Source organism: Ziziphus jujuba, chromosome 7 (genome assembly GCF_031755915.1).
Source record: "Ziziphus jujuba cultivar Dongzao chromosome 7, ASM3175591v1".
NCBI classification, from domain to species: Eukaryota; Viridiplantae; Streptophyta; class Magnoliopsida; order Rosales; family Rhamnaceae; genus Ziziphus; species Ziziphus jujuba.
Window position 1 is genome coordinate 3,030,434 of NC_083385.1, and position 20,155 is coordinate 3,050,588.

Consider the following 20,155-nt stretch of genomic DNA (forward strand, 5'->3'; position numbering starts at 1 on the left):
TTTTAGAAAGAAAATTAATTTGGATGTTATTTCAGAATCTATTTTTTCTTTTAGTATGAACAAAAAAAGAAAAAGATCTACTGTGAAGCCGTGATTAGAATTAAGTGGAAGTAAAAAAATAGTGTACAAAAAAAACACACAAAATCTTTGCCGACTACTTCTCAACCCCCAACAAAAACAACCTTGCCTAAAACCATGGTTGATATTTAACCCAAAGGCTTACTCAACTACGGTCCACTTATGCAGTTAGGATTTAGAGCGCCCAACAAGGAACAAACAAACCCATTTCGCTCTTTACCCTTCACTTTTGCTTCATAGCCAGGAACCAGGCGGAGGGGGCGTTTGTTCTCTGTGTTTATTGTTTGTGAAATAAGCTGGTTGTTTGTTTTCCGGGAATAATTTTCTTTTTCTTTTTCTTTCTTTCTTTCTCTCTTTCTTTTTTCCCTCAACTTTGTTACTTTTCCTAGGATTGTTAACACTGCCCCCCCAAGGCTCTTCATTTGCTGGGTTATCTAAATCTTTTGCTGATGATCCCATTTGGCTTGCCGAAACTGGTTCGTATTATTTCTCAATCCTTGTTTTTTTCTGGATTAGCTTTCTTCTACTTTTCTGGGTTTTCTTCGTTACTTGGGAATGGAACTTTTTGAGATCTGAAATTGTGGCTATGCTGGGAGGTCCTTGATTTGGTTGAATGTATCGGATTTCCACCTTTGAGGTGAAACAGAACAACAGCTCTTTTCGGGTTTGAGGGTTTTAAGGACTGAGATTTGATCTGGGTATTTCAATTCCAAATCTTTGTTTAGTGGGTAATTGTTATTTTGAAATTTAGGGATGAAGATTGAGGTGGGTTTAGGAGGTGGGGTTTGGAATGATGAAGAGAAGGCCATGGTTGCTACGGTTCTGGGCACTAGAGCTTTTGATTACTTGATTTCGAACTCGGTTTCGAATGAAAATCTGTTCATGGCCATAGGCAGCGATGAGAATTTGCAGAATAAGCTTTCGGATCTCGTGGAACGCCCAAACGCGTCGAATTTCAGCTGGAACTACGCGATTTTCTGGCAAATTTCGCGGTCCAAGTCGGGGGATTACGTTTTGGGTTGGGGAGATGGGTCATGTAGAGAGCCTAGGGAAGGCGAAGAGTCTGAAGGCGCGAGGATTCTCAATCTTCGTCTTGAGGATGAGACTCAGCAGAAGATGAGGAAAAGGGTGCTTCAGAAGCTGCACAAGTTGTTTGGGGGCTCAGACGAGGATAACTATGCTCTTGGATTAGACAGAGTTACCGATACTGAGATGTTTTTTCTTGCATCCATGTATTTCTCGTTTCCTCGAGGGGAGGGTGGCCCGGGCAAGTGTTATGCATCAGGGAAGCATGTATGGCTCTTCAACGCACTGAAATCGACCTCTGATTACTGCGTTCGGTCATTTCTTGCTAAATCTGCTGGAATTCAGACCATTGTTTTGGTCCCAACTGATGTCGGGGTAGTTGAACTGGGTTCGGTGAGATCTGTGGGTGAGAGCTTGGAGTTGTTGCAGTCAATTAGGTCGTTATTTTCAACACAATCCTCTCATATGAGGGTTAAACCGATGGCAGCGTTACCTGTTATGGGTGAAAAGAGGGATGAGAATGCTCATCTGGCTAATTCTGCGATAGTGGAGCGAGGGGAAGTAGTCCCCAAAATTTTTGGACAGGATTTGAATTCAGGAAATACAGGTCGGCCCCATTATAGAGAGAAACTGGCTGTTAGAAAAATGGAAGACAGATGGGATTCGTACTCAAATGGTAACAGGATTGCGTTTTCAAGTCCCCGAAATGGTATTCATGCTTCCAGTTGGCCGTATGGTCATGGCGTCAAGCAGGCTAGCCCGAATAGCATTTTTGTTTCTCAAAGCCCGGGGAATAACATTCAGGAGCTTGTTAATGGGGTTGGAGAAGAGTTTCGGCTTAACCATTACCAGCCGCAAAAGCAGGTGCCAATGCAAATTGACTTTTCAGGGGCTACTTCAAGGCCTTCGGTTATAAACCGTCCGATGAGTGCTGAATCCGAGCACTCAGATGTCGAAGTTTCATGCAAGGAAGAGCGACCTGGCACAGCAGCTGATGAAAGAAGGCCAAGGAAACGGGGCAGGAAGCCTGCCAATGGAAGAGAAGAACCTCTCAATCATGTTGAGGCAGAGAGGCAGCGGCGAGAGAAGCTAAACCAGCGGTTTTATGCTTTGCGAGCTGTTGTGCCCAATATATCCAAGATGGACAAAGCCTCCTTGTTGGGAGATGCCATTGCATACATTAATGAGCTCCAGGCTAAGCTTAAGGTCATGGAAGCAGATAGGGATAATCTTGGGAGTTCTTCGAGAGATGCATCATCTTTAGAAGCTACCGCGAATCCAGAAAGTCAGAACCGAGCTCCTGATGTTGATATTCAAGCTGCTCATGATGAGGTTATTGTTAGAGTTAGCTGTCCTTTGGAGTCGCACCCTGCATCAAGAATCATCCAAGCCTTCAAAGAGGCACAAATCTCTGTTGTTGAGTCGAAACTTTCCGCTGCAAATGATACTGTGTTTCATACTTTTGTAATCAAGTCTCAAGGATCTGAACAGCTGACAAAGGAAAAGTTGATTGCAGCATTTTCCCGGGAATCAAACTCCTTACAGATGACAACGTCTGTTGGATAGTACAAGAATTGCAATTAACATAGTCTATATAGGGCATAATAGTGAAGAACCCGTTTAAAAGATTCTTCAGAGGTTTTGATACAGCAGCTAGCAGGGGATCCTAAAAGTAAGAGCAGTGCCAGCTAGAGTAGAGAAATAACTACCTATTAACCAAGTAGTGCAGCAAAATTTTCTGTCATTGTTTATAGCATACATAGTTTTGTCATAAGTATTCTTGCAAGGTGGAGTAAATCTGTAAGTTTGACCGACCCTACATCATTGCTATTAAGAAGCTGATAAATTTGTTTTGTTTTCCCAAACTTTATAGTTCTATGAATTTTTTATTCTTTTTTTCTAGTCTACGCGTTGTTGTTAGGACTGTCTTCCTTTGGCTGGATATGAACTTCTCAGCAATCTTATTGCTGCTTGTATTGTCGAAGGAAATTATAGAGTTATAAATGAATACCAAGAATTTGCATTTCATTATTCTATGAATGTTTTATTTGTTCCCTATCTCCGTTGATAAATTATATGCTATAGTGTCTTCTTGGCATGCCTTTAGTTTTGAGAGATAGTCAATTCATTTTGTGCGTCATGTTTATCTTTCGCGGTTGTTGGCTGAACGTTGACAGAGAGAAATTGTTGTAAAAGCCACGCATCTTATTGCTGGTCCTTTCATCATCAAATTACGAGTCCGATTGAGGATGACATGAATATGTTGAAGAAAACTTGTTAGTGAATTTCAAACTTTCTTCCTTTTCCCACAGAAAAGAAACACTAAGGGCAGACGTTTCTTGTGGAAAATTTCAGTGTTTCATGAATCATATTTCTTTTCATGATTGTGAAGGATAAATATATTATAGTTCAATGCATGGGATTGGTAAATTTAGGAGCTCCATCACATTCTCTTTTTGATTTTTTTCCCCTCAACAGCAACTTTTATTTTGCCTATCATAGGTAGGCAGAAGCATGTGTATCAGGTGGGCTGCTAGTATTTAGACCTTTGATGTTGACAACCCACCTAGTCTATCTATCCCCCATGGAAACGAGGAGCCACTGGTTAAAGGGCGTAAAATCTACAATTGGAAAAAATTCTTCAACCAGTTTCTTCATCTCCATCTGTATTGGCAACCAAATCAAGCTTTTTCTTTTTAGATGCACATGAAAAGAAATAGCTTACCTTGTTCTTAAATTCTAGACCATCCCTTTTGGTATTTTTCCACTTTCTATAAAGGGATTTTAGGTATCTCTAGCTCTGGGAAAAAGAAACTTAAAAAAGTCAAAAAACCAGCATAGTTACCAAAGACCCGAGTGAAGGGATAATAAAGTAGGAAGGGCTGTGTTAGTGGACAAGAATATTTTTGGTTATTGCACATAATTTTACATATTAAATTGGGTTGGAGTTGGTAAAATTTTTAAAAGCTTAAAACCAAAATCAATTGTTTTTATATAAGAGATGATAGATTTTACCATCATACAATTATTACTATTCTTAGGAAACTATAATTTAAAAAAACAAACATACAATGTTGTGGTACCAGTGGTATCCGCGTCGCAATAGTTAACAAGATGCTATAGAACTTTAATATATTTCACACCCCTTTTGAGCCAATGAAGCAGTATCCCAAACCCATCATGTGGTGCATGTGTAATAAAAAAAGTAAGAGATTTTGACAAATTGAGCAAGAAAAGTATGACAAGCCTCCTCCCAATTCCCTTACGTCAAATCCCTATTAATAGTCACACCTCAAGAATCCCGTGGTCTAAATAGCGTGGACTTACATGGGTTTTTTCGTCTTTTGTTTAAGGTTCAACGCCATTACTCGTTCTGCTAACACACATTATTTTACAGCTAACCACTCTGTTGCTCCCCAAATCACAATCACCCGCGTGCCCACGCCCACTACTCTATCCATCTTTCTGGTTTGGAGTGGTTCAAAAAGAGGAAGAGTACTGAAAAATATGACCCAATTTGATTGCCTCAAGTTTTTGCATTTTTTCGGCCATTTTCTTTATCTTCTTCTGTTTTTTGCCCATGTCTTTCTCCATTCTCTTTGGCCCATTTTAAGCTTCTCTTAGGCTTTTGGGAGAAACTGAAAGACCCACCATAGCATGGCAAGTGGTGCTTCTGGTCTCAAATGTCATGTGGTGGTCATAATCATGGCTTTTGTATTTGTGGGTATCAAGCTTTTTAAAGTAATTTGTGGACCCAGTTAGAGAATGTGGGGAAATTTCCAATTTTATGATATTTTGCCCGAATACATGTTCATCAGTGGGGAAGGGAAAGCCCCTTTTTGGATATTGAAATCTTATTTATAATAAGAATTCTACGGTCAAATTCATGCCTATCATTAGTCTTGCAGTTCTAATTGTAACAAAACGATGGAGCAGAGCAGGGGAAAAAAAAAAAAAATGGGTTTGCTAATATATTGCTGAAGCTGTGAAGAATTTGATCCGTTTTCAATATTCCACCAAATATTTGTATAAACAATATGGTGTTTGGAATGTTTCAGAGACAAAAAATACAATTGCCAGGCTAGTTGGTGGGAATTGTTTCCACTGTCTGATAACTGAAGAAAATGCCTGAAAATAGAATAAAGTCAGTCCATTATTTTTGGTGAAAGGTCAGTACCTCATGCTTCAGATGAAGAGGACGATTTTAGAACTTGCTTGTTCTGGCAAAAGCTTGGACTTGGAAACTTACCCAAAATAAAAATAAAAAAAAAAGAGGATAATCTGCTTACTTTTTATTTTTTTTATTTATTTTTTTATGGAAGAAAGTCAAATTTTGAAACAAGCGATTATATTCTTCTTCCATAAAAAAATAAATAAAAAAAATAAAAAGTAAGCAGATTATCCTCTTTTTTTTTTTTAAATAAAAAAAGAGAAAAGAAAAAGAAAAATACATAAAAATAAAAAAGAAAAATAATTTGATCTCAGGATTCTTGTTTTTCTTTTTTTCTTTTTTTTTTTTTGGGACTTTTAAGTTTATAAGCAAACTATTATTGAATAAAATATCTAACATAATGTTGATTTTGATTTTGAACTCCTACCTAAAATACCAATCATTTTAAATGTATATTATAAGTTCCGTTTTGATTTGGAATTTGAACTCTATCAATATTTTTATTTTATCAATCAATTAATTTTTTTAATAAATATTTCGACAAAATGATGCGTCCCCAAAAAAACTGTTCTTTTTATATTTTATTTTATTTACATATATAGGGAGAAAAAAAAAAAAAAAAAACACTTCTGGCTTTTCTTTTTTTAAAAAAGTTTTGGGCCTTTTGGGCCTTGCGGGCTTAGAGTCGATAAAACTGACTTGGAAGTAAAGGTACGTATCTAACAAGTAGAATGGACCACAAAACAAAACGTACGGTCATCTTCTTAGTTTAATAAGCAGAGCTTGGAATTGTTCAAGCTAAATAAAAAAAAAAAAAAAAAAAGGCAAAGCTTGGAATTGGACCGTAGATTAGAAGCACGAACAGAGTTCCTGAGATTTTCCCGAATGCCAACAAAGTTGTGGAACAATTTCGAATCTACGACCGCTCTTTGAGATTTTAGACACAAGCCAAATAAAAAGCTCTCAAAGATTCAAATCACTGCCTCACTCTTTCTCGTCTTCCTCAAGGGCCATGTCCAAACCGAACTTCCAGGTTTTATTTCTGTCCAACAACTTTAACATTTTTTTCTTTTTCTTGTTTGCTTAAAATCTTCAAGTACCCAGAAAGTGTGCCATAGCTCACTGTTGCTGTGCATTCTGAGTCAAATAGCAGAGCGTTCTTTTTGGGTCTGCAATGAGTATAGTTTTGTCAGTGTAAAATAGTACAAGGAAGTCAGAAACTTGGGTTCTGTTTAAGCATTCTGCATTTTGGGTTTTGTTTGTGTGTGTACTAATAATGGAAAATTTGGTGAGCACAGCAAAGTGGAAAATTATATAGGAATATATAGCTATGTAGGTGGCTTTGCAATGTGGATTATTTGACACAGAGTTGGTGTGATTTTCATATGCATGCTAGTAGTGCATTTTGGGGTGATTTTTCATTAGATTTGTTTCTTTATTCCAACCTGTTTAATAATCATGTCAAATAATCTCATAGATCTTATTGGCCACTCTAAAATAATATGATTAAGTGTTTAGATGCTGATGTAAACAACAGTTAACATGATTATTTGAGATTCCCTGTATCCATGGCTCCAGCTAGCAACTAAGTGGGGTAAATTAGGATGAGCCAAATTCTTATATATTTGGCAAAAGTCGGTCCTTTTTATGAGTTTAGGCTGCATGTTTATTGTGATAAATCTTTGTAAAAAATTCGAGATATATTCATTTAAAATCCAATACTCGTATTGCCATCCATCAGAGAGCTAATTTGCTTATGTTCTTCTGTGAATCCTGGAATCTGATTTCATTGTGTTGTATTGCATATAAGTTATCATTTCTGTCATTAGCTTATTTCAGAATTATGTTCAGGATAACTTAGTTAGCTTGGAGGATAAAATCAGGCAGCATGAAGATAACCTTAAATTTCTTACAAACCAGACAAACCAGTTGGATGAATCTATACTTGATCTACAAGGTGAGGTTTTCGTCTTTCTCTAACCGCTTTTTCATAGATATCTGCAAATCAAAACTGAGAGTACGACATTTCTATTTGCAGCCTCTAATTATATAGAAAACTAGAATCATCTTGTTTGGTGTAGACAGAGCCATATGGCATTCAGTTTTAACCATCTGCATTTATAAGAGTGGACACTACCATTATTACTGGAATTTTACAGTCAAGTTTTTCTCCTGTTACTTTGTTTCCAGTGAGTCTAGTAAAATATCATTCAACAAATGAAGCTGGAACAGAAAATAAAAATGGTGCCTCTCACAACGAGGAGGAAACAATGGAACAGATATTGCGGCAAGAAAAAAGTGCAGCTGGCATATTGTGCCAATTGAATTCTCAGCATGCGTCTCAGGCATTGAATTCAGCATTTTCCAAGGATGTGCTGGGTATTGTTGCTAATCTTGCCCGAGTTGATGATGATAATCTTAGCCGGTCAGTATTTCTCATCCTGCAAATTTTTCTCTTGGGAGTACGGTTATGGCTTGGCTCAACACAGAATTCTCAAATGATATGTTTTGAAGGTTTTTTTAGCTAAGAGTCCAAATTAAACTAGTTATTTATGAGATCAGGTCATAGGCTTTGTTGCTTCTCTTTTGCCCAAACATTTTGCTTATTCATACTGTATACAATAATAATCAATCAACGCAAGCAATTCAAAACATAAGGAAAGACAACTAACAGATTTTCCATGATGTTTTGCTCCCTTATGCTTTGGAATAGACTTTTGTCAGAGTACTTGGGATTGGAAACCATGCTAGCAATTGTCTGCAGAACGTATGAAGGTGTTAAGGCTCTTGAGAAGTATGATGGTGAGGGCACTATAAATAGCAGCTCTGGTCTACATGGGCTTGGATCTTCTATAGGGAAGAAAATAAAAGGCCGCTTTGTTGTCATATGTCTAGAAGATCTGAGGCAGGAGCCTGTCACTCGCTGCTTTTAGTTAGTGCTTTATATAATTTTTTTTTTCTCATGATTATTACTTTTTTTTTTTTTGGTGAATTTCAGACATTATGTTGGTGGTTTTATAGCTGATGATCCACAAAAGAAGCTTGCTCTCCCGAAGCCAAGATTACCAAACGGGGAATGCCCAGATGGCTTTGTTGATTATGCAGTGAACATAATCAGTTTGGAGAGCAGAAACCTAACTTGTCTCACTGGCACAGGGCATGGTCTGAGGGAGACACTGTTCTATAACCTCTTTTCTCGCCTGCAGATATACAAAACCAGGACCGAGATGCTAGTTGCCCTCCCATGTATCCATGATGGAGCCCTCTCTTTAGATGGTGGGATGATTAAAAAGTCTGGTATATTCGCACTGGGAAGCAGGTCAGTATGAAATTTAAGTATAAGAAGCATTTGAGGCATCTATATTTATGTGTTATTAAAAACTTAAGACAAATTCTTTTTACTTTTTGGTTTTTTTATTCCTTTTTTCAGTCTGACTTTATACCATGTTTGTGTTAGGTAAGGATACCGATGATTCATATGTATTTTTGTTCCTCTTTTACACCCATTAATGCTTTATATGATTTTAGGAAAGATATGGAGGTAAAATTCCCAGTGATCACTGGAGAATCTGATGTACCAGCAAGCTACATCAAAACTGAGAATACAATAAGGATGCTGAAATGGGAGCGAACTTGTATCGCTGGGGATATCAGAAGAGAAGAAGAACTGATAAAGCAAGTTAAAGCAAACTTCCAAGGACAGACATGATTTATTATTTTATCGTAGCAGGTGCTGCCTCATGGATAACATATAAAACTCATGCTGTCCTATGAAATCAAAGTTATCATTCATTTTTGTATTAGAATGAATGTTACCATGTTTGTATGTTTACGTTTGTGTTAAAGATCTCCACAGTACAAATACATTCCTAGTTAAAATTTTGAGTTATTGTCAATTTTTTCTTTCCATTATGTTGATTCTTATCCGAGAGAATGATTTACATTTACAAAATCTGGAAATAAATTACAGATCCATTTCAAAACCAAGCAGCAAGGTTCGACCTTGAAGCAGTCCATAAAATAGCATAAGCTTGATCTCCTTCCTTCCAACAGTACCTTATACACTTTAACCAAAAAAACAGTACCTTATAAACCCACTTGTATTGGTCAACTTGGAAGAAATGACACTGCAGTACTGCAGCAGTTGAGAATATAATGTATCAACATGAAAATTAGCCATTTATAGCTCCATCAACCATGTTGACCTCTGTAATTGCAGGTGTTGAACCATTGTCCTTGTCCCTCTTTCCATTAATTTCCTTGTCAACTTTCTTACTATAACATTGCCGATAAGAGTGCCCCTTTTTACCACAAGTATAGCAAACTTGCGGCCTTGCATCTCTCATCCTTGGTACAGCTTTCCCAGCTAGATTATTGCTCACTGGATTAGGCATACCTTGCTTGTCCTGCATGCGCAATTCTTCTTCAACCTTCAAACGGCGCATCAACATCCAAAAAGGTAGATGCTCCTCAAACATCAACTTGATGCTGATGTCCTTCCATGATAGGGGAAGCTTGGAGATAATAACACTAACATGGAAATTTTCCTCGATTAACATTCCTGCAGCAGCAATTTTATCAGCAATGCAATTCAGTTCTTGAACTTGCTCCAAAATTGGTTTTTCCTCCACCATCTGAAATTCAATGTACTTTTTAACCTGAGATCTCTTCGTTCCGAATTCTTCATAAAGATGTAGTAATTTTAACTCTTCCCATAGTTCTTTGGCTGTTGTAGGCTTTTTTGAGTATAAATTCAATAGGTAATCAGATAGAGAGCTCAAAATATTGTGACGACACATACGATCATCATTCATCCATTTCTGTTCAGCAGCTTTTGCTCGAGTAATTTCTTCAGTACTTGCTTCACGGCCAAGCATAATGCTTGGGCATGGCTCAAAAAGTACATATGCAATGTTTAACTGCTTTAACATAAGTTCTATATTTTGTGCCCAGCATTGGTAATTCTTTCCATCTAAACGAACAATCTCAGCAGGAAAAGTTTCACAAGGAGGAAGACTTGTTACCGGATAAGAAGTGTCTTCGCTTTTTTTATCATCAAGTTTGGACCTACATTAAATTAATAGATGTTTTAAGTCAGTGATCCATTCAGCTGTAACCTTAGAAAAGCCTCCAAGCTATCCGGCATGCTAAAGCTAAAGCAGAAATTGACATCAATATATTATCATTTACAATGGAGATATTATATAGAAATTGAGAGCAAAGAACAACTCTAATGAATGCAATGCTAAAGTTTCCTTTCCACTAGAACTAGAATTTTAAAATTTTGTTTCTAAAGCCTTGAGACTAAAGATCCGTGCAAGGCAGTGACTCCAAATATCCCACGCTAAACTCTACTCACCTTGACCTTGACTCCATCTTTCTAATGGCCTCCTCTATTGCAGGGACACTCTTTTTGAAGTTTGACCATTGTTCAGCTGGCAAGCTAATTCCTGTAGACGAAGCAGCAGAGAACACAAATTACTGACAGAAGAAACAAAAGCACTAAAATTGGAAATTTAAAAAAAAAAAAAAAAAAAAATCCTTTTCACAAGAAAAGCAATACCAAGATAGTTGGTCCATATTGTTAGAATGGAAACAATCAGTGAATGTAAACCCAGATCCCAAACCAGATAATAAGTACCTTTGGCTGTATGGACTCGCTTTCCATCTTTAAGATAAAATTCTCTAATTGACACCATAGTTTTCCCCCTGAAATCTTGAACCGTCACACTTCTCTTTTTCGACAGCTAAATCAAAGACAAACACAAAACAAAAAACCAAGACCAACATTAAAAGCACAAAAAGAAAAAAAAAAAAAAAAATTTCTCCTCCTACTATTCATTCACTCAGTAAACAACAAAGGTATTATTAGTTGGTTTAACCAACCTCGCAAATATGGCGGTCGCCGTCGTCATACACCTCCTTGTTGACGACCCTGACCTCCTGCTGCTCTCTCACCACTTCCTTAGTCTCTTCTCTCACACTCTGGCTCTGCTGGGCCTCATCCGCGGTCGAAAGAAGAAAGTATTCTACTAGGTTTCTCACGAAACTCCTACACTCCTTTCCAGAGAGATCGATTCCCAGTCGTTCCGACGCTGCTTCTCGAACCTTGAACTCGGTCATCTCTTCTAAATCAGCGTTCCTCAATACGTCGAGCACCGTTTCCTCTATTTTCCCTTTAATTTCTGGCTTCATTTTCTCCGCTTTGTTACTCTGAAGCAGAAAAAAAAGTGGAATGAAGATTTACTGGAAGAGTAGAGTAACTAAGCAGAGGTGGGTTGGGAAAACTATTTCTTGGTTCATTTTCTAGTCTCGTTAATCTGAAACGCAGAGACGAAAATGAAAAATTTGGGAATTTATTGGAAAAGTACGGCATCGAGCAGAGGTGGGCCAGAAAATCTGGCTGGCGCGAATATGTGATTAAAAAAGGTTCCACCGAGATTTGAACTCGGGTTACTGGATTCAGAGTCCAATGTCCTGACCACTAGACCATGGAACCATATGGTGCATTTCGTTGTGAAAAATTTATGTAAACGAAAACGGACATCCACGTGTAGGGAAGGTAGGAAATGAAATGGAAGCATGTTGTATGGCTTTCTATCGGGTTCATGGTAAGCATGGAGAAGATGAGGACGACAAGCGAAACGAGGCAAATAAGTTTTGCATTATGTTTTGGTGAAGAAAAAGCAATTGAATGAGTATGTGCATTACTGATTTTCATTAATTTTGTTATCTTAATTTTAAACTAATGATGAAGCTGGATTTGTTCTGTAAATTAGTTGTTGGGAAAATATCATAGATGAATATATGTAAATATATGTGGACAATTTAATACAAAATAAATAAAAATAAATACAAAATCAATAAAGCATTTTAGAACCTGTAGGTGTTTGAAATTGATCTACTTTCTACAAAGGTTGACCGAGACCTGTGTGATACCACAGTGTCCTTAAGACATTTTACGTCCACCGGTGCAGGAGTTTTGTAGCGAACGTCTCCCAGAATACAACGGCTGCAAAAACTTTCAGATACAGCACCTCTGAAGCTTTTCTCTTCAAACTCTCTGTGTATCTTCACTTTACCACTGTTTCTTTTTTATTCTTTTTTCTTTTTATATTTCTCTCCAAAAATAAAATAAAATTAAAAAAAAATGTTACAGTTTTTGCAACCTTCAAACTCTCATAAGGAGTTATTCTCCCGTAAAACTCTCTCCCACTATTTCAAAAAGATTATTTTATTTAAATAAATAAATAAAATATTATATCAAAACTCAACAACCAAAATCCATATCATTCACACTAGTGGGCCTAGGCCCAACTCCAACATTAGTGTGGTACAAAATGGTGAAGTTTATAATATACAAATATGTATCCAATTATTATTAGAATGAAAAATTGATGACATTGATGAGCATTTACAGAGGCACTGGATGAGGTAACCTGTGATGGTAACAAGTTCCATTGACAAAGACAACTTTCATTCGGTTTAGCTAAATGCCAGGATGCAAATAACTAAGAACTTCAATGAGTTCTAAAGTGTTCTGAAAGAGTGTATATTTAAGAATTGAGCAATATCTTCAAATCAATACAATTCCAAATGGAATGCATCCAAAAATTGCCTTCTTCAAAAGCATTAACCCTCGCACTTTGTCAGCTTGGAGAACAGCTTTCTTCAGAAACAACATTATTCTTCTCTAACCCAGACCCCACTCTTCCCACCAGTTTTACGTTCAAGACGCACATCAGTAATCTGAATATCTTTGGAAGCAGCCTTGCACATATCATACACTGTTAGGCCAGCAACGGTAACAGCAGTCATGGCTTCCATTTCAACCCCAGTCTTCCCTGTTGAAGCAGCTTCCCCTTCGATATCTACACTGCAATCCTCAGGATTCAGTTTCATATCAACCCGAACATGACTCAGAGTTATGTTATGGCAGAGTGGGATGATATTGCTAGTTTGCTTTGCTCCACATATTCCCGCAATTTTGGCCACGCCTAGAACATCTCCCTTTGCAACCTGGTTAGCTAAGACTAAATCAAACACCTTCTTGCCAAGGATTACCTTGCAACTAGCTATGGCAGTTCTCTTACTACTTTCTTTGGGAGAAACATCCACCATTTGGGCTTCCCCTTTACTGCCTACATGGGTTAGGCCGAGTGGAGTTTTGTTCGCCTTAGGAGAGAAAGACTGGTGGTCTTCTGCCATACTGTCATTGCTTACAGACCTGCCAGGCCCATTAGAAGGAGGCTCACCAAACACAGATTCCATTTCCTGAAACCAGATTTGCACTTAAGAATATGTAGCAAAATTAATCTATTGAATTTTTTCAAAAAAGTTTCTTAATCTAATTTTAGCAACATCAGTTTCTTCATAACGCAACACCAGAATGACATAAACCATGATGCTTCTGTTGCCACAAGAATGGTACCGTATTGCCCTCTATTTTATGGTATGCTATAAGGCATGAAATTTAGTAATAGCGATAACCCAATGAAATTTATTTCCCGAGTACAGCTGTTCTTTGAATCGAAACGATCACAAAAAGCTCTTAAAAGAGTAATTACCTTGTTGAGCTCTGAAATAGCATTTGCAAGGTCATGGTTGCTATTGCTGCTAAGAAACCTTCTTGAGTGAGAAGCCGCAACTGCAACTCGCCGAAGAAACATGGCATGCATTTGTAATTGCTATTCAAGCGTTCAATTCCTGAAATGTATCTTTCAACTGCCACTATTTGTAAATATACACCTATGCTCCGTTCAATTCCTGAAATTTGAGCGAATCTTTCCGCAAGTTTTTCCCTAAAGCGAGAATTTCAAATATAGTTCCTCAAATGTAAACAAGAAAAGTGACTTTCTAACGTAATAGTTACCATTCTAAACTCGAGTTGATATCAATTGTTAATTCAGGCATTTCAACGAATAGGTAAAGATCATATAACCAAACAGCTCAAAATCAGCTACACACACAAAATTGATAGAGAGAAACGAGATTGAGCATTCTTAACAATCTTTTTAAGACAAACTATGCACCTGATCGAAAAATCCTGAAAATGTTGCACCGCTTCCTAAAGTCACGTTTTTGGCCATCTTCACGAAAAGTACAGCTAGCCTTCAGCACCCCACCATAAATAACCAAAGACCGGACTTGTCTTTTCGGCTTGCCAACAACCGAGGATGCACGTGGGCTAGTCAGGTCTCAGTTCAAGGTACGTTTTATGAATGACTTTTTCCGTATTTATTTATTTTCTGGCCCTTAAAAAAATCAAAATTAAAAAAAAAAAAAAAAAATCCTCCAATGCATGATTAGCAAAGTTGGGTGGTTCATCGCATCATTGTCTGTTTAGAAGTAATTTTGACATATTTAATACTGCTATTATTATTATTATTATTATTTTTGTTGATATGATAATAAAGCCGCTTTTATTAAGAAGATAAAATTACCTGTTTGATGATTATTAATCTAATTGGAATGCACTTCACTAAGATGCTTTCTACACAATTATTCCAATTTCCAAGTTTATTTATTTATTTATTTATTATTATTTATTTATTTTTGCTATAATTCTAAACAGATTTAGTCTTACTATTTGCTTATTTCTATAGATAAGTATGGTGCTTCATTGTTTAAATTCACTATTGAGATGATATGATTGAAAATTAAATCAGTCATAGACAATAAATAAACTAAATTATTTATCCATTCCATCAATTGCCACTCTCAGTTATTATTGCATGATTGTACAAATTGACAATAAAATTTTGTTTCGACTTATATGATCTAAACTGATAACAACAATAAAATCCACACTGGAAACACTTTTAGAATTTGCAAAGACAATAAGATCAAAGCCTTCCACAAGCGCAAGTGAATGGTATAGTTTCTGTTAAGTTTGTTGACTAGTATAACCATGATCAACGCTCTACCTTGTACTTCCATATGAGAATCTGCTGACTAGTATCTTTCATCTTTATAAGTCCTCCAGTTTCAGTATTCTATTTCCCTAGCTTCTACCTTCTCTCAATCAGAGCAGCCATCGCTGCATAATCCAAACAATATCAAGGCACGTACCATTATAAGTAATTAAAATGACAACAGTGCTCCATAAAATTCATTAAAAAAAATAAACAAATAAATAAAAAAACAAAAAGAATCATAGTTGAGCTCTCACATTAGTTTTTTGGCTTCTGTCACGGCTGAACTAACAGCATAAAGTGTAATCTTTTTCACCTGTATCAGAAGGAAAACCAATAGCGGCTAAGGATTACTGGAACATATGGCTAAAAAACGAAGTATGAAAAGACATCAACGAGGTACCTCCAATTTGTCTTCCTTTGCTCTATGGTTCTTTGGGAGCAAACGGAACTCTTCTGTTAACCGGACACATTCTTCAACATTTTCAGGAGATACAAAGTCTAGAGCAACCTTTATGCATGACTGTAATAGGGAAAGATTTTTGGAACATCAAGAACTCAAAGAAACTTTCTACAACGTTCAATAAAACATACAAAAGCTGTGGCAAATGAAGAGAGTACTTTGCAAACATTAAAAATGACATGCAGGAATTTTACATACCAATGAATTAGTCAGGAAAAAATACCACAAGTAGTTGAAACAAAATGTACATCGTTTATGTCAAATTTGCTAAACTAAAATTTAAGTTATTAGCTGATTTACCTGTCTGTTTCTCACTTGATGAGGACATCCTGCTGGAATGAAAACAGCCTCTCCAAGGTATTGCTCAAATGTCCAAGGTTCCACATCTGCGTAAAAATGTCAAAAATTAATTCTATATGCATTAAATGTCCCAACCTATCAAGATAAAGCAGCAATAGAAAAGATTCTTACTAAACTCCTCCTTCAGTTGTTTCTTATGTCTCTCATTCAAGAAAAGAGTCTGATCATGAATAGGATGAACGACCTATATAACATGGCAAATAAGCAAAACTCCCACTTATGGTGTTTTATATAGTTAATAAGTACCAGCATAGATACGTAACAGATTTTACAGGAAGCTTGTTGATATGGCGAAATTCCTCTCTGTGTTTTTCTAAGTACTCAACTAACTTAGGAACATCCTGCCTACGGAAAATATCCCAAACTGCACCACCATCAGCAGCGTCCTTGGAGGGGTCAATGACTGACTTTCTTGGGTCCAGACCATGAATTTCATTTTTTTCTGAAAAAGCACTCCCTGAAGTTTCAAGTTTGCTAGTTCTCTTCGGTGATTCTCTGTTAACTCTGCCTTTATCCTCATTTATTCCTCCATATAGTTCATGTAGGTCTTCAGCTGCATATTCATTCTGCAACTTTTCTATGATTTCAGTTTGCCAGGAAGAAATCTTCACTCTAGTTGTGTGCATCAGAACATTTACCTAAACCATAACCAAATAACCAAGATGTAACATTGTCCAAGTAATCTTACATGGAAAGTATAAAGCAGATAAAAAATAAAAATTGAATATCATAAGCATTACAATGCAAAACAGGGAGAAGAAGTACGACAATAAGAAGACAGACAGGCAAAATCACTAATTACACATCAAGATAAACAATATTCGATTTATGTGGTTTAGTGATGTAAATATACACCTTTTTTTCATTTTTTTTCCCCCAAAAGATTGAGTGAATAAATGAAAGATCCTTATACTAATTTTCTAATTCGTTCAAAGGAAAAATGAAAGGAAAAGGTCTCACTTATGAGGTGAAGTGAAAAAGAGAATACGCCACAACCTTCCCTTGCAGTTTGGGGAAGTATACTGCTAATTACAGAATGGGAGGAGAATTGTAAAGATTCAAGGATGGAATTTTTTAAGTTTCAACTTCCATGTTCAACGTAGTCAAGGCTACTTTCAATATGCAATAGTAGCCTTGTGTTAACTATTCTACTCTCCATGATAACACCTGAATGAAGAAATCCACACAAGATTTTATAGATGAATGGCTATAGTTATAGTATATTACCGCATCAGACATATCACAGTGAAGCTTCGTCACCGAATCACCCCTACCAAGCTCTTCAGAAAACCCATATGCAATATATGTTTTGGGTCCTAAATCAGGTTTCAGTAAGTCATCAGGAAGTCTTGTAGTAAGATTAAGAAGACCTAATTTCGGATTGGTATAGTCACTGTAAGGGAGTGCTGCAATAAATTCTGCACCATGCCTGGGCAGACGCTCCTCAAACAAAGTTGAAGAGGGCCAATCCTTCAATTTTAACATCTCTGGCCACCCATCTTGATGCATACGTCCCTCTAAGTAGCCCTTGAAAAACTGGTGAATATTGATCTCAACCTACATAACAATATGGTTTCAATTTGCTCCAATTCTATTGTAACATTTATAACAAAACTATTGTCACTTAATTTGTTCGAGGAACTTGGTCAAATTTTAAATAGCTGACCTCACACCAATCCAAGCAATCAATGGCTTTCACACTTTTTGTCTCCTCTTTGAACTTTACATTGGCACCTGTTTCCCTGAAGGCCCTCCACATGACCATGGGTTCCCAACTAAGACCAGATGTTTTGTCGAGAACACATTTGACTATCACAGGTTCCCCCCTCATCCAGTGCCTCTGAAAATGCTCGATGTCATCATCTTTCATGCTAACAGCACTTGGGCAGTATAAGAAGTTATCTTCATCATTTTCCCTGAAAGCTGCCTGTCTCACTTCAGACAATACATTGTTGTTATCCTTAGAACCACTTGCCTCGCACAAAGAACATCGTTGAGAAGAATCAATATCTTGCGACTTATAACGAATAGCTAGATCCTCTGCATTCTTTAGCAACTTATTTACCCAATTAGCTTTAAAAATTCGTTGCAGTTGCAGGGTCAGAGTTCCACAACTTCCACACGTTTTTTGAGGACATGGAATGCTACCATCGCGATAAGCTCTCCAAGCGGGAAAAGATTCAACAGCGGCTTGGGCAACTTGACTGCTCCACCCATGCCTTTGACTTTGTGCATTGGCATTGTCCTCACTATCAGCCAACTGACCACGTTCTCTTTGGACAAGTTGTCGACAAGATGTTTCTGCTTCAACATCTCCAGCTTGGCGACCTCCCCTTAGTTCTTGACAACAAGTGAGACATAGATCATAAGAACAACTGGGTATGGGGCAGCTTCTGAAGAAATCAACAATGGATGTGTTACAATTGTCACTGTCATATAAAACAACATGCACAATTATAAAAAAACTTGTATCATCATAAATAATATAAAAAAACTAGCAAATCAAATAATAAACATTTATCATCATAAATAATATAAAAAACTAGCAAATCAAATAATAAACATATTAACTTTATCAAAAACTGTCAAAAAAGTCTCAACATACCAGTATAAACGCTCTTCTTTGTCCATATTAACTCTTGTTATGTCCTTTGCAGTCAGTTGAACACCAACACCTACAAGACAAACAAGAAGTAGAATAAACGAAGTTTAGAAAAGAGAAATCACCAAAATAACCATGATATAAGGTCACACCTTGAATTTTGGCTTCAATCTCTAACTCCGAGCTTTGTTGTCTACAAATATGCCTGAGAACAGGCAGAGCTTTATAGAGCAAGTACTGTAGCCGTTGTAATTTCACATTGTTATCCATGTTCGTAGTGTAAGGCTGCCCAAAAAAAGAATCAAACTAAAAGGCCAAATATACCCCAAAAAAAAATTAATAATAAATAAATAAAATACTGAAAATCACTTAGAAAGTTTTCAGATTCCTATCCTAAAGTGTACAATGTCACTCTGAGAGACAAAGAAGGTGCATCCATCTACCTTCACAACCAGAACCTCCCGCAAGCAAGCTTTGCAATTGCAGTTTCCACAGCAAAATGGGCATCCAACCTGAAATTCCTCTCTAGTCTTCCCGGGGTACCTATTTCCAATATCAAAAGCAATACAAAATCTTTGCACATAAAGCTCTCAATTTCAACCAATTTGCAGTATAGCTAAGAAAGTTGGATTTGGGTTTGATTTTGATGTCAATATCTAAATTATTATTGTTACTATTATTATTATTACCATTTTTCAATGCACTCATAACAGTAGCGCTTTCTTCCACATTTGGTACAGTGCACAACACCACTCTTATCATTCCGCTGACACTGGTGACACATCAAACTCACACGCTCGTTCTTGCTGGGTTTCTCCTGCCATGCTTAACCTTTTGAAATCTCAATAAATAAAGGCTAAAATTAAAACTATAATTCAAAAAACTAAAAAAATTAAATAGCAACATTTATAACCACTAGTCGTGTGTTATATAATCTGAGAACTCCTCCTTCTCTTTTCTCACTCACCAGAACCCGATCCAACTCGGACTCACTCACTTCATCCGCTGCATCACTCTCTCTCTTACTTCTCTTCTTCTTCTTTTTCTTCGATCTGCTGTCATCACCCTGCCGGCCACCGGTTAGCTTCTCTGTGTCGCCCGAATGGCTGCAGCCTTTTCCTTCTTTCGGAATTCTCTTCCTCCTCCGACTCTCCAGCTGCGCAAAGTGCTTTTCGCAGTACAACTTCCCAATTATCGCCGTTTGGCTGCACCGCCACTTCGCACCAGCGTTTCGCCTGCAGCGAAGATCCTCCGGCGAGGTCATGTCGGTTACCCGCGGAATTGTCGAAATTCAACGGCCTTGATCCGTCTAAATTGCAAGGATTCGTTTCCACAGTCTAGATTCCATTGTATTGGGGTGGTGCGTGTGTGTGTGTGTGATGATCAGACAACGACAGCAAAACAATAACTGAGTATGAGATTAGGAGATCGGGAAAAACAAAAAAACAAAAAAATAGGAAAAATATTTAAAAAGTATTCATTAATTATTTATATATATATATATATGATAGAATACAAAAAGTGAAAAAACAAAAAAAGAA

At 37.0% G+C, this 20,155-nt stretch overlaps 5 protein-coding genes and 1 non-coding gene across 10 annotated transcripts; 2 read left to right on the plus strand and 4 right to left on the minus strand.

Moving 5' to 3' along the window:
• The first annotated feature begins 512 nt into the window (after positions 1 to 512).
• LOC107423649 (transcription factor MTB1) lies at positions 513 to 3,135 on the plus strand. Its single transcript, XM_060818994.1, has 2 exons — positions 513 to 558; positions 830 to 3,135. Exons 1-2 carry the CDS (start codon positions 528 to 530, stop codon positions 2,668 to 2,670), a joined length of 1,872 nt encoding a protein of 623 aa, XP_060674977.1. The 5' UTR covers positions 513 to 527; the 3' UTR covers positions 2,671 to 3,135.
• Positions 3,136 to 6,007: 2,872 nt separating this feature from the next.
• On the plus strand, positions 6,008 to 9,164 carry LOC107423650 (protein DEFECTIVE IN MERISTEM SILENCING 3). 2 transcript variants are annotated; one of them, XM_016033239.4, is made up of 6 exons: positions 6,014 to 6,308; positions 7,127 to 7,232; positions 7,466 to 7,700; positions 7,989 to 8,180; positions 8,274 to 8,594; positions 8,804 to 9,164. In XM_016033239.4, exons 1-6 carry the CDS (start codon positions 6,288 to 6,290, stop codon positions 8,982 to 8,984), a joined length of 1,056 nt encoding a protein of 351 aa, XP_015888725.3. In that variant the 5' UTR covers positions 6,014 to 6,287; the 3' UTR covers positions 8,985 to 9,164. The 2 variants fall into 2 exon arrangements, with proteins under 2 accessions (XP_015888726.3, XP_015888725.3); XM_016033240.4 differs by lacking the exon at positions 7,989 to 8,180 and having other exon boundaries at positions 6,008 to 6,308.
• LOC107423619 (uncharacterized) lies at positions 9,149 to 11,677 on the minus strand. Its single transcript, XM_048479693.2, has 4 exons — positions 11,162 to 11,677; positions 10,917 to 11,022; positions 10,635 to 10,725; positions 9,149 to 10,342 (listed from the first exon to the last, which is right to left on the minus strand). The coding sequence occupies exons 1-4, from the start codon at positions 11,468 to 11,470 to the stop codon at positions 9,448 to 9,450; spliced, it is 1,401 nt and encodes a 466-aa protein (XP_048335650.1). The 5' UTR covers positions 11,471 to 11,677; the 3' UTR covers positions 9,149 to 9,447.
• A 25-nt stretch (positions 11,678 to 11,702) lies between these two features.
• On the minus strand, positions 11,703 to 11,774 carry TRNAQ-CUG (transfer RNA glutamine (anticodon CUG)). The gene has a single exon. It is a non-coding gene; the product is annotated as a tRNA-Gln (tRNA).
• An 845-nt stretch (positions 11,775 to 12,619) lies between these two features.
• Positions 12,620 to 14,605, minus strand: LOC107423651 (cyclic pyranopterin monophosphate synthase, mitochondrial). 2 transcript variants are annotated; one of them, XM_025076465.3, is made up of 3 exons: positions 14,308 to 14,605; positions 13,843 to 14,041; positions 12,620 to 13,549 (listed from the first exon to the last, which is right to left on the minus strand). In XM_025076465.3, exons 2-3 carry the CDS (start codon positions 13,951 to 13,953, stop codon positions 12,959 to 12,961), a joined length of 702 nt encoding a protein of 233 aa, XP_024932233.3. In that variant the 5' UTR covers positions 13,954 to 14,041; positions 14,308 to 14,605; the 3' UTR covers positions 12,620 to 12,958. The 2 variants fall into 2 exon arrangements, with proteins under 2 accessions (XP_024932233.3, XP_024932231.3); XM_025076463.3 differs by having other exon boundaries at positions 13,843 to 14,076; positions 14,308 to 14,603.
• A 352-nt stretch (positions 14,606 to 14,957) lies between these two features.
• On the minus strand, positions 14,958 to 20,103 carry LOC107423648 (lysine-specific demethylase JMJ27). Of its 3 annotated transcripts, none has more exons than XM_016033236.4 (13): positions 19,582 to 20,103; positions 19,304 to 19,431; positions 19,058 to 19,157; positions 18,767 to 18,899; positions 18,618 to 18,687; positions 17,679 to 18,441; positions 17,240 to 17,569; positions 16,276 to 16,650; positions 16,124 to 16,196; positions 15,953 to 16,038; positions 15,593 to 15,712; positions 15,447 to 15,505; positions 14,958 to 15,314 (listed from the first exon to the last, which is right to left on the minus strand). In XM_016033236.4, exons 1-13 carry the CDS (start codon positions 19,876 to 19,878, stop codon positions 15,296 to 15,298), a joined length of 2,553 nt encoding a protein of 850 aa, XP_015888722.3. In that variant the 5' UTR covers positions 19,879 to 20,103; the 3' UTR covers positions 14,958 to 15,295. The 3 variants fall into 3 exon arrangements, with proteins under 3 accessions (XP_015888722.3, XP_060675026.1, XP_060675027.1); XM_060819043.1 differs by having other exon boundaries at positions 19,304 to 19,445; positions 19,582 to 19,721; XM_060819044.1 differs by having other exon boundaries at positions 19,304 to 19,455; positions 19,582 to 19,719.
• Between the last annotated feature and the right edge of the window lie 52 nt (positions 20,104 to 20,155).

Bases quoted from the DNA above. Each gene is read 5' to 3' on its own strand.
- LOC107423650 (XM_016033239.4), top strand. From the start codon at position 6,288: ATGTCCAAACCGAACTTCCAG. The intron at 7,701-7,988 runs GTCAGTATTTCT...GCTTTGGAATAG, and splicing joins GATGATGATAATCTTAGCCG to ACTTTTGTCAGAGTACTTGG. The intron at 8,595-8,803 runs GTCAGTATGAAA...ATATGATTTTAG, and splicing joins ATATTCGCACTGGGAAGCAG to GAAAGATATGGAGGTAAAAT.
- LOC107423619 (XM_048479693.2), bottom strand. From the start codon at position 11,470: ATGAAGCCAGAAATTAAAGGGAAAATAGAGGAAACGGTGCTCGACGTA. The intron at 11,023-11,161 runs GTTGGTTAAACC...TCTTTGATTTAG, and splicing joins GCGACCGCCATATTTGCGAG to CTGTCGAAAAAGAGAAGTGT. The intron at 10,726-10,916 runs GTACTTATTATC...CTTCGTCTACAG, and splicing joins GCGAGTCCATACAGCCAAAG to GAATTAGCTTGCCAGCTGAA.
- LOC107423651 (XM_025076465.3), bottom strand. From the start codon at position 13,953: ATGCATGCCATGTTTCTTCGGCGAGTTGCAGTTGCGGCTTCTCACTCA. The intron at 13,550-13,842 runs GTAATTACTCTT...ATCTGGTTTCAG, and splicing joins CTATTTCAGAGCTCAACAAG to GAAATGGAATCTGTGTTTGG.
- LOC107423649 (XM_060818994.1), top strand. From the start codon at position 528: ATGATCCCATTTGGCTTGCCGAAACTGGTTC. The intron at 559-829 runs GTATTATTTCTC...TTTGAAATTTAG, and splicing joins TGGCTTGCCGAAACTGGTTC to GGATGAAGATTGAGGTGGGT.
- LOC107423648 (XM_016033236.4), bottom strand. From the start codon at position 19,878: ATGACCTCGCCGGAGGATCTTCGCTGCAGGCGAAACGCTGGTGCGAAG. The intron at 18,442-18,617 runs GTATGTTGAGAC...TTTATATGACAG, and splicing joins AAAGAAGAGCGTTTATACTG to TGACAATTGTAACACATCCA. The intron at 15,506-15,592 runs GTACCTCGTTGA...CTTCTGATACAG, and splicing joins CAAAGGAAGACAAATTGGAG to GTGAAAAAGATTACACTTTA.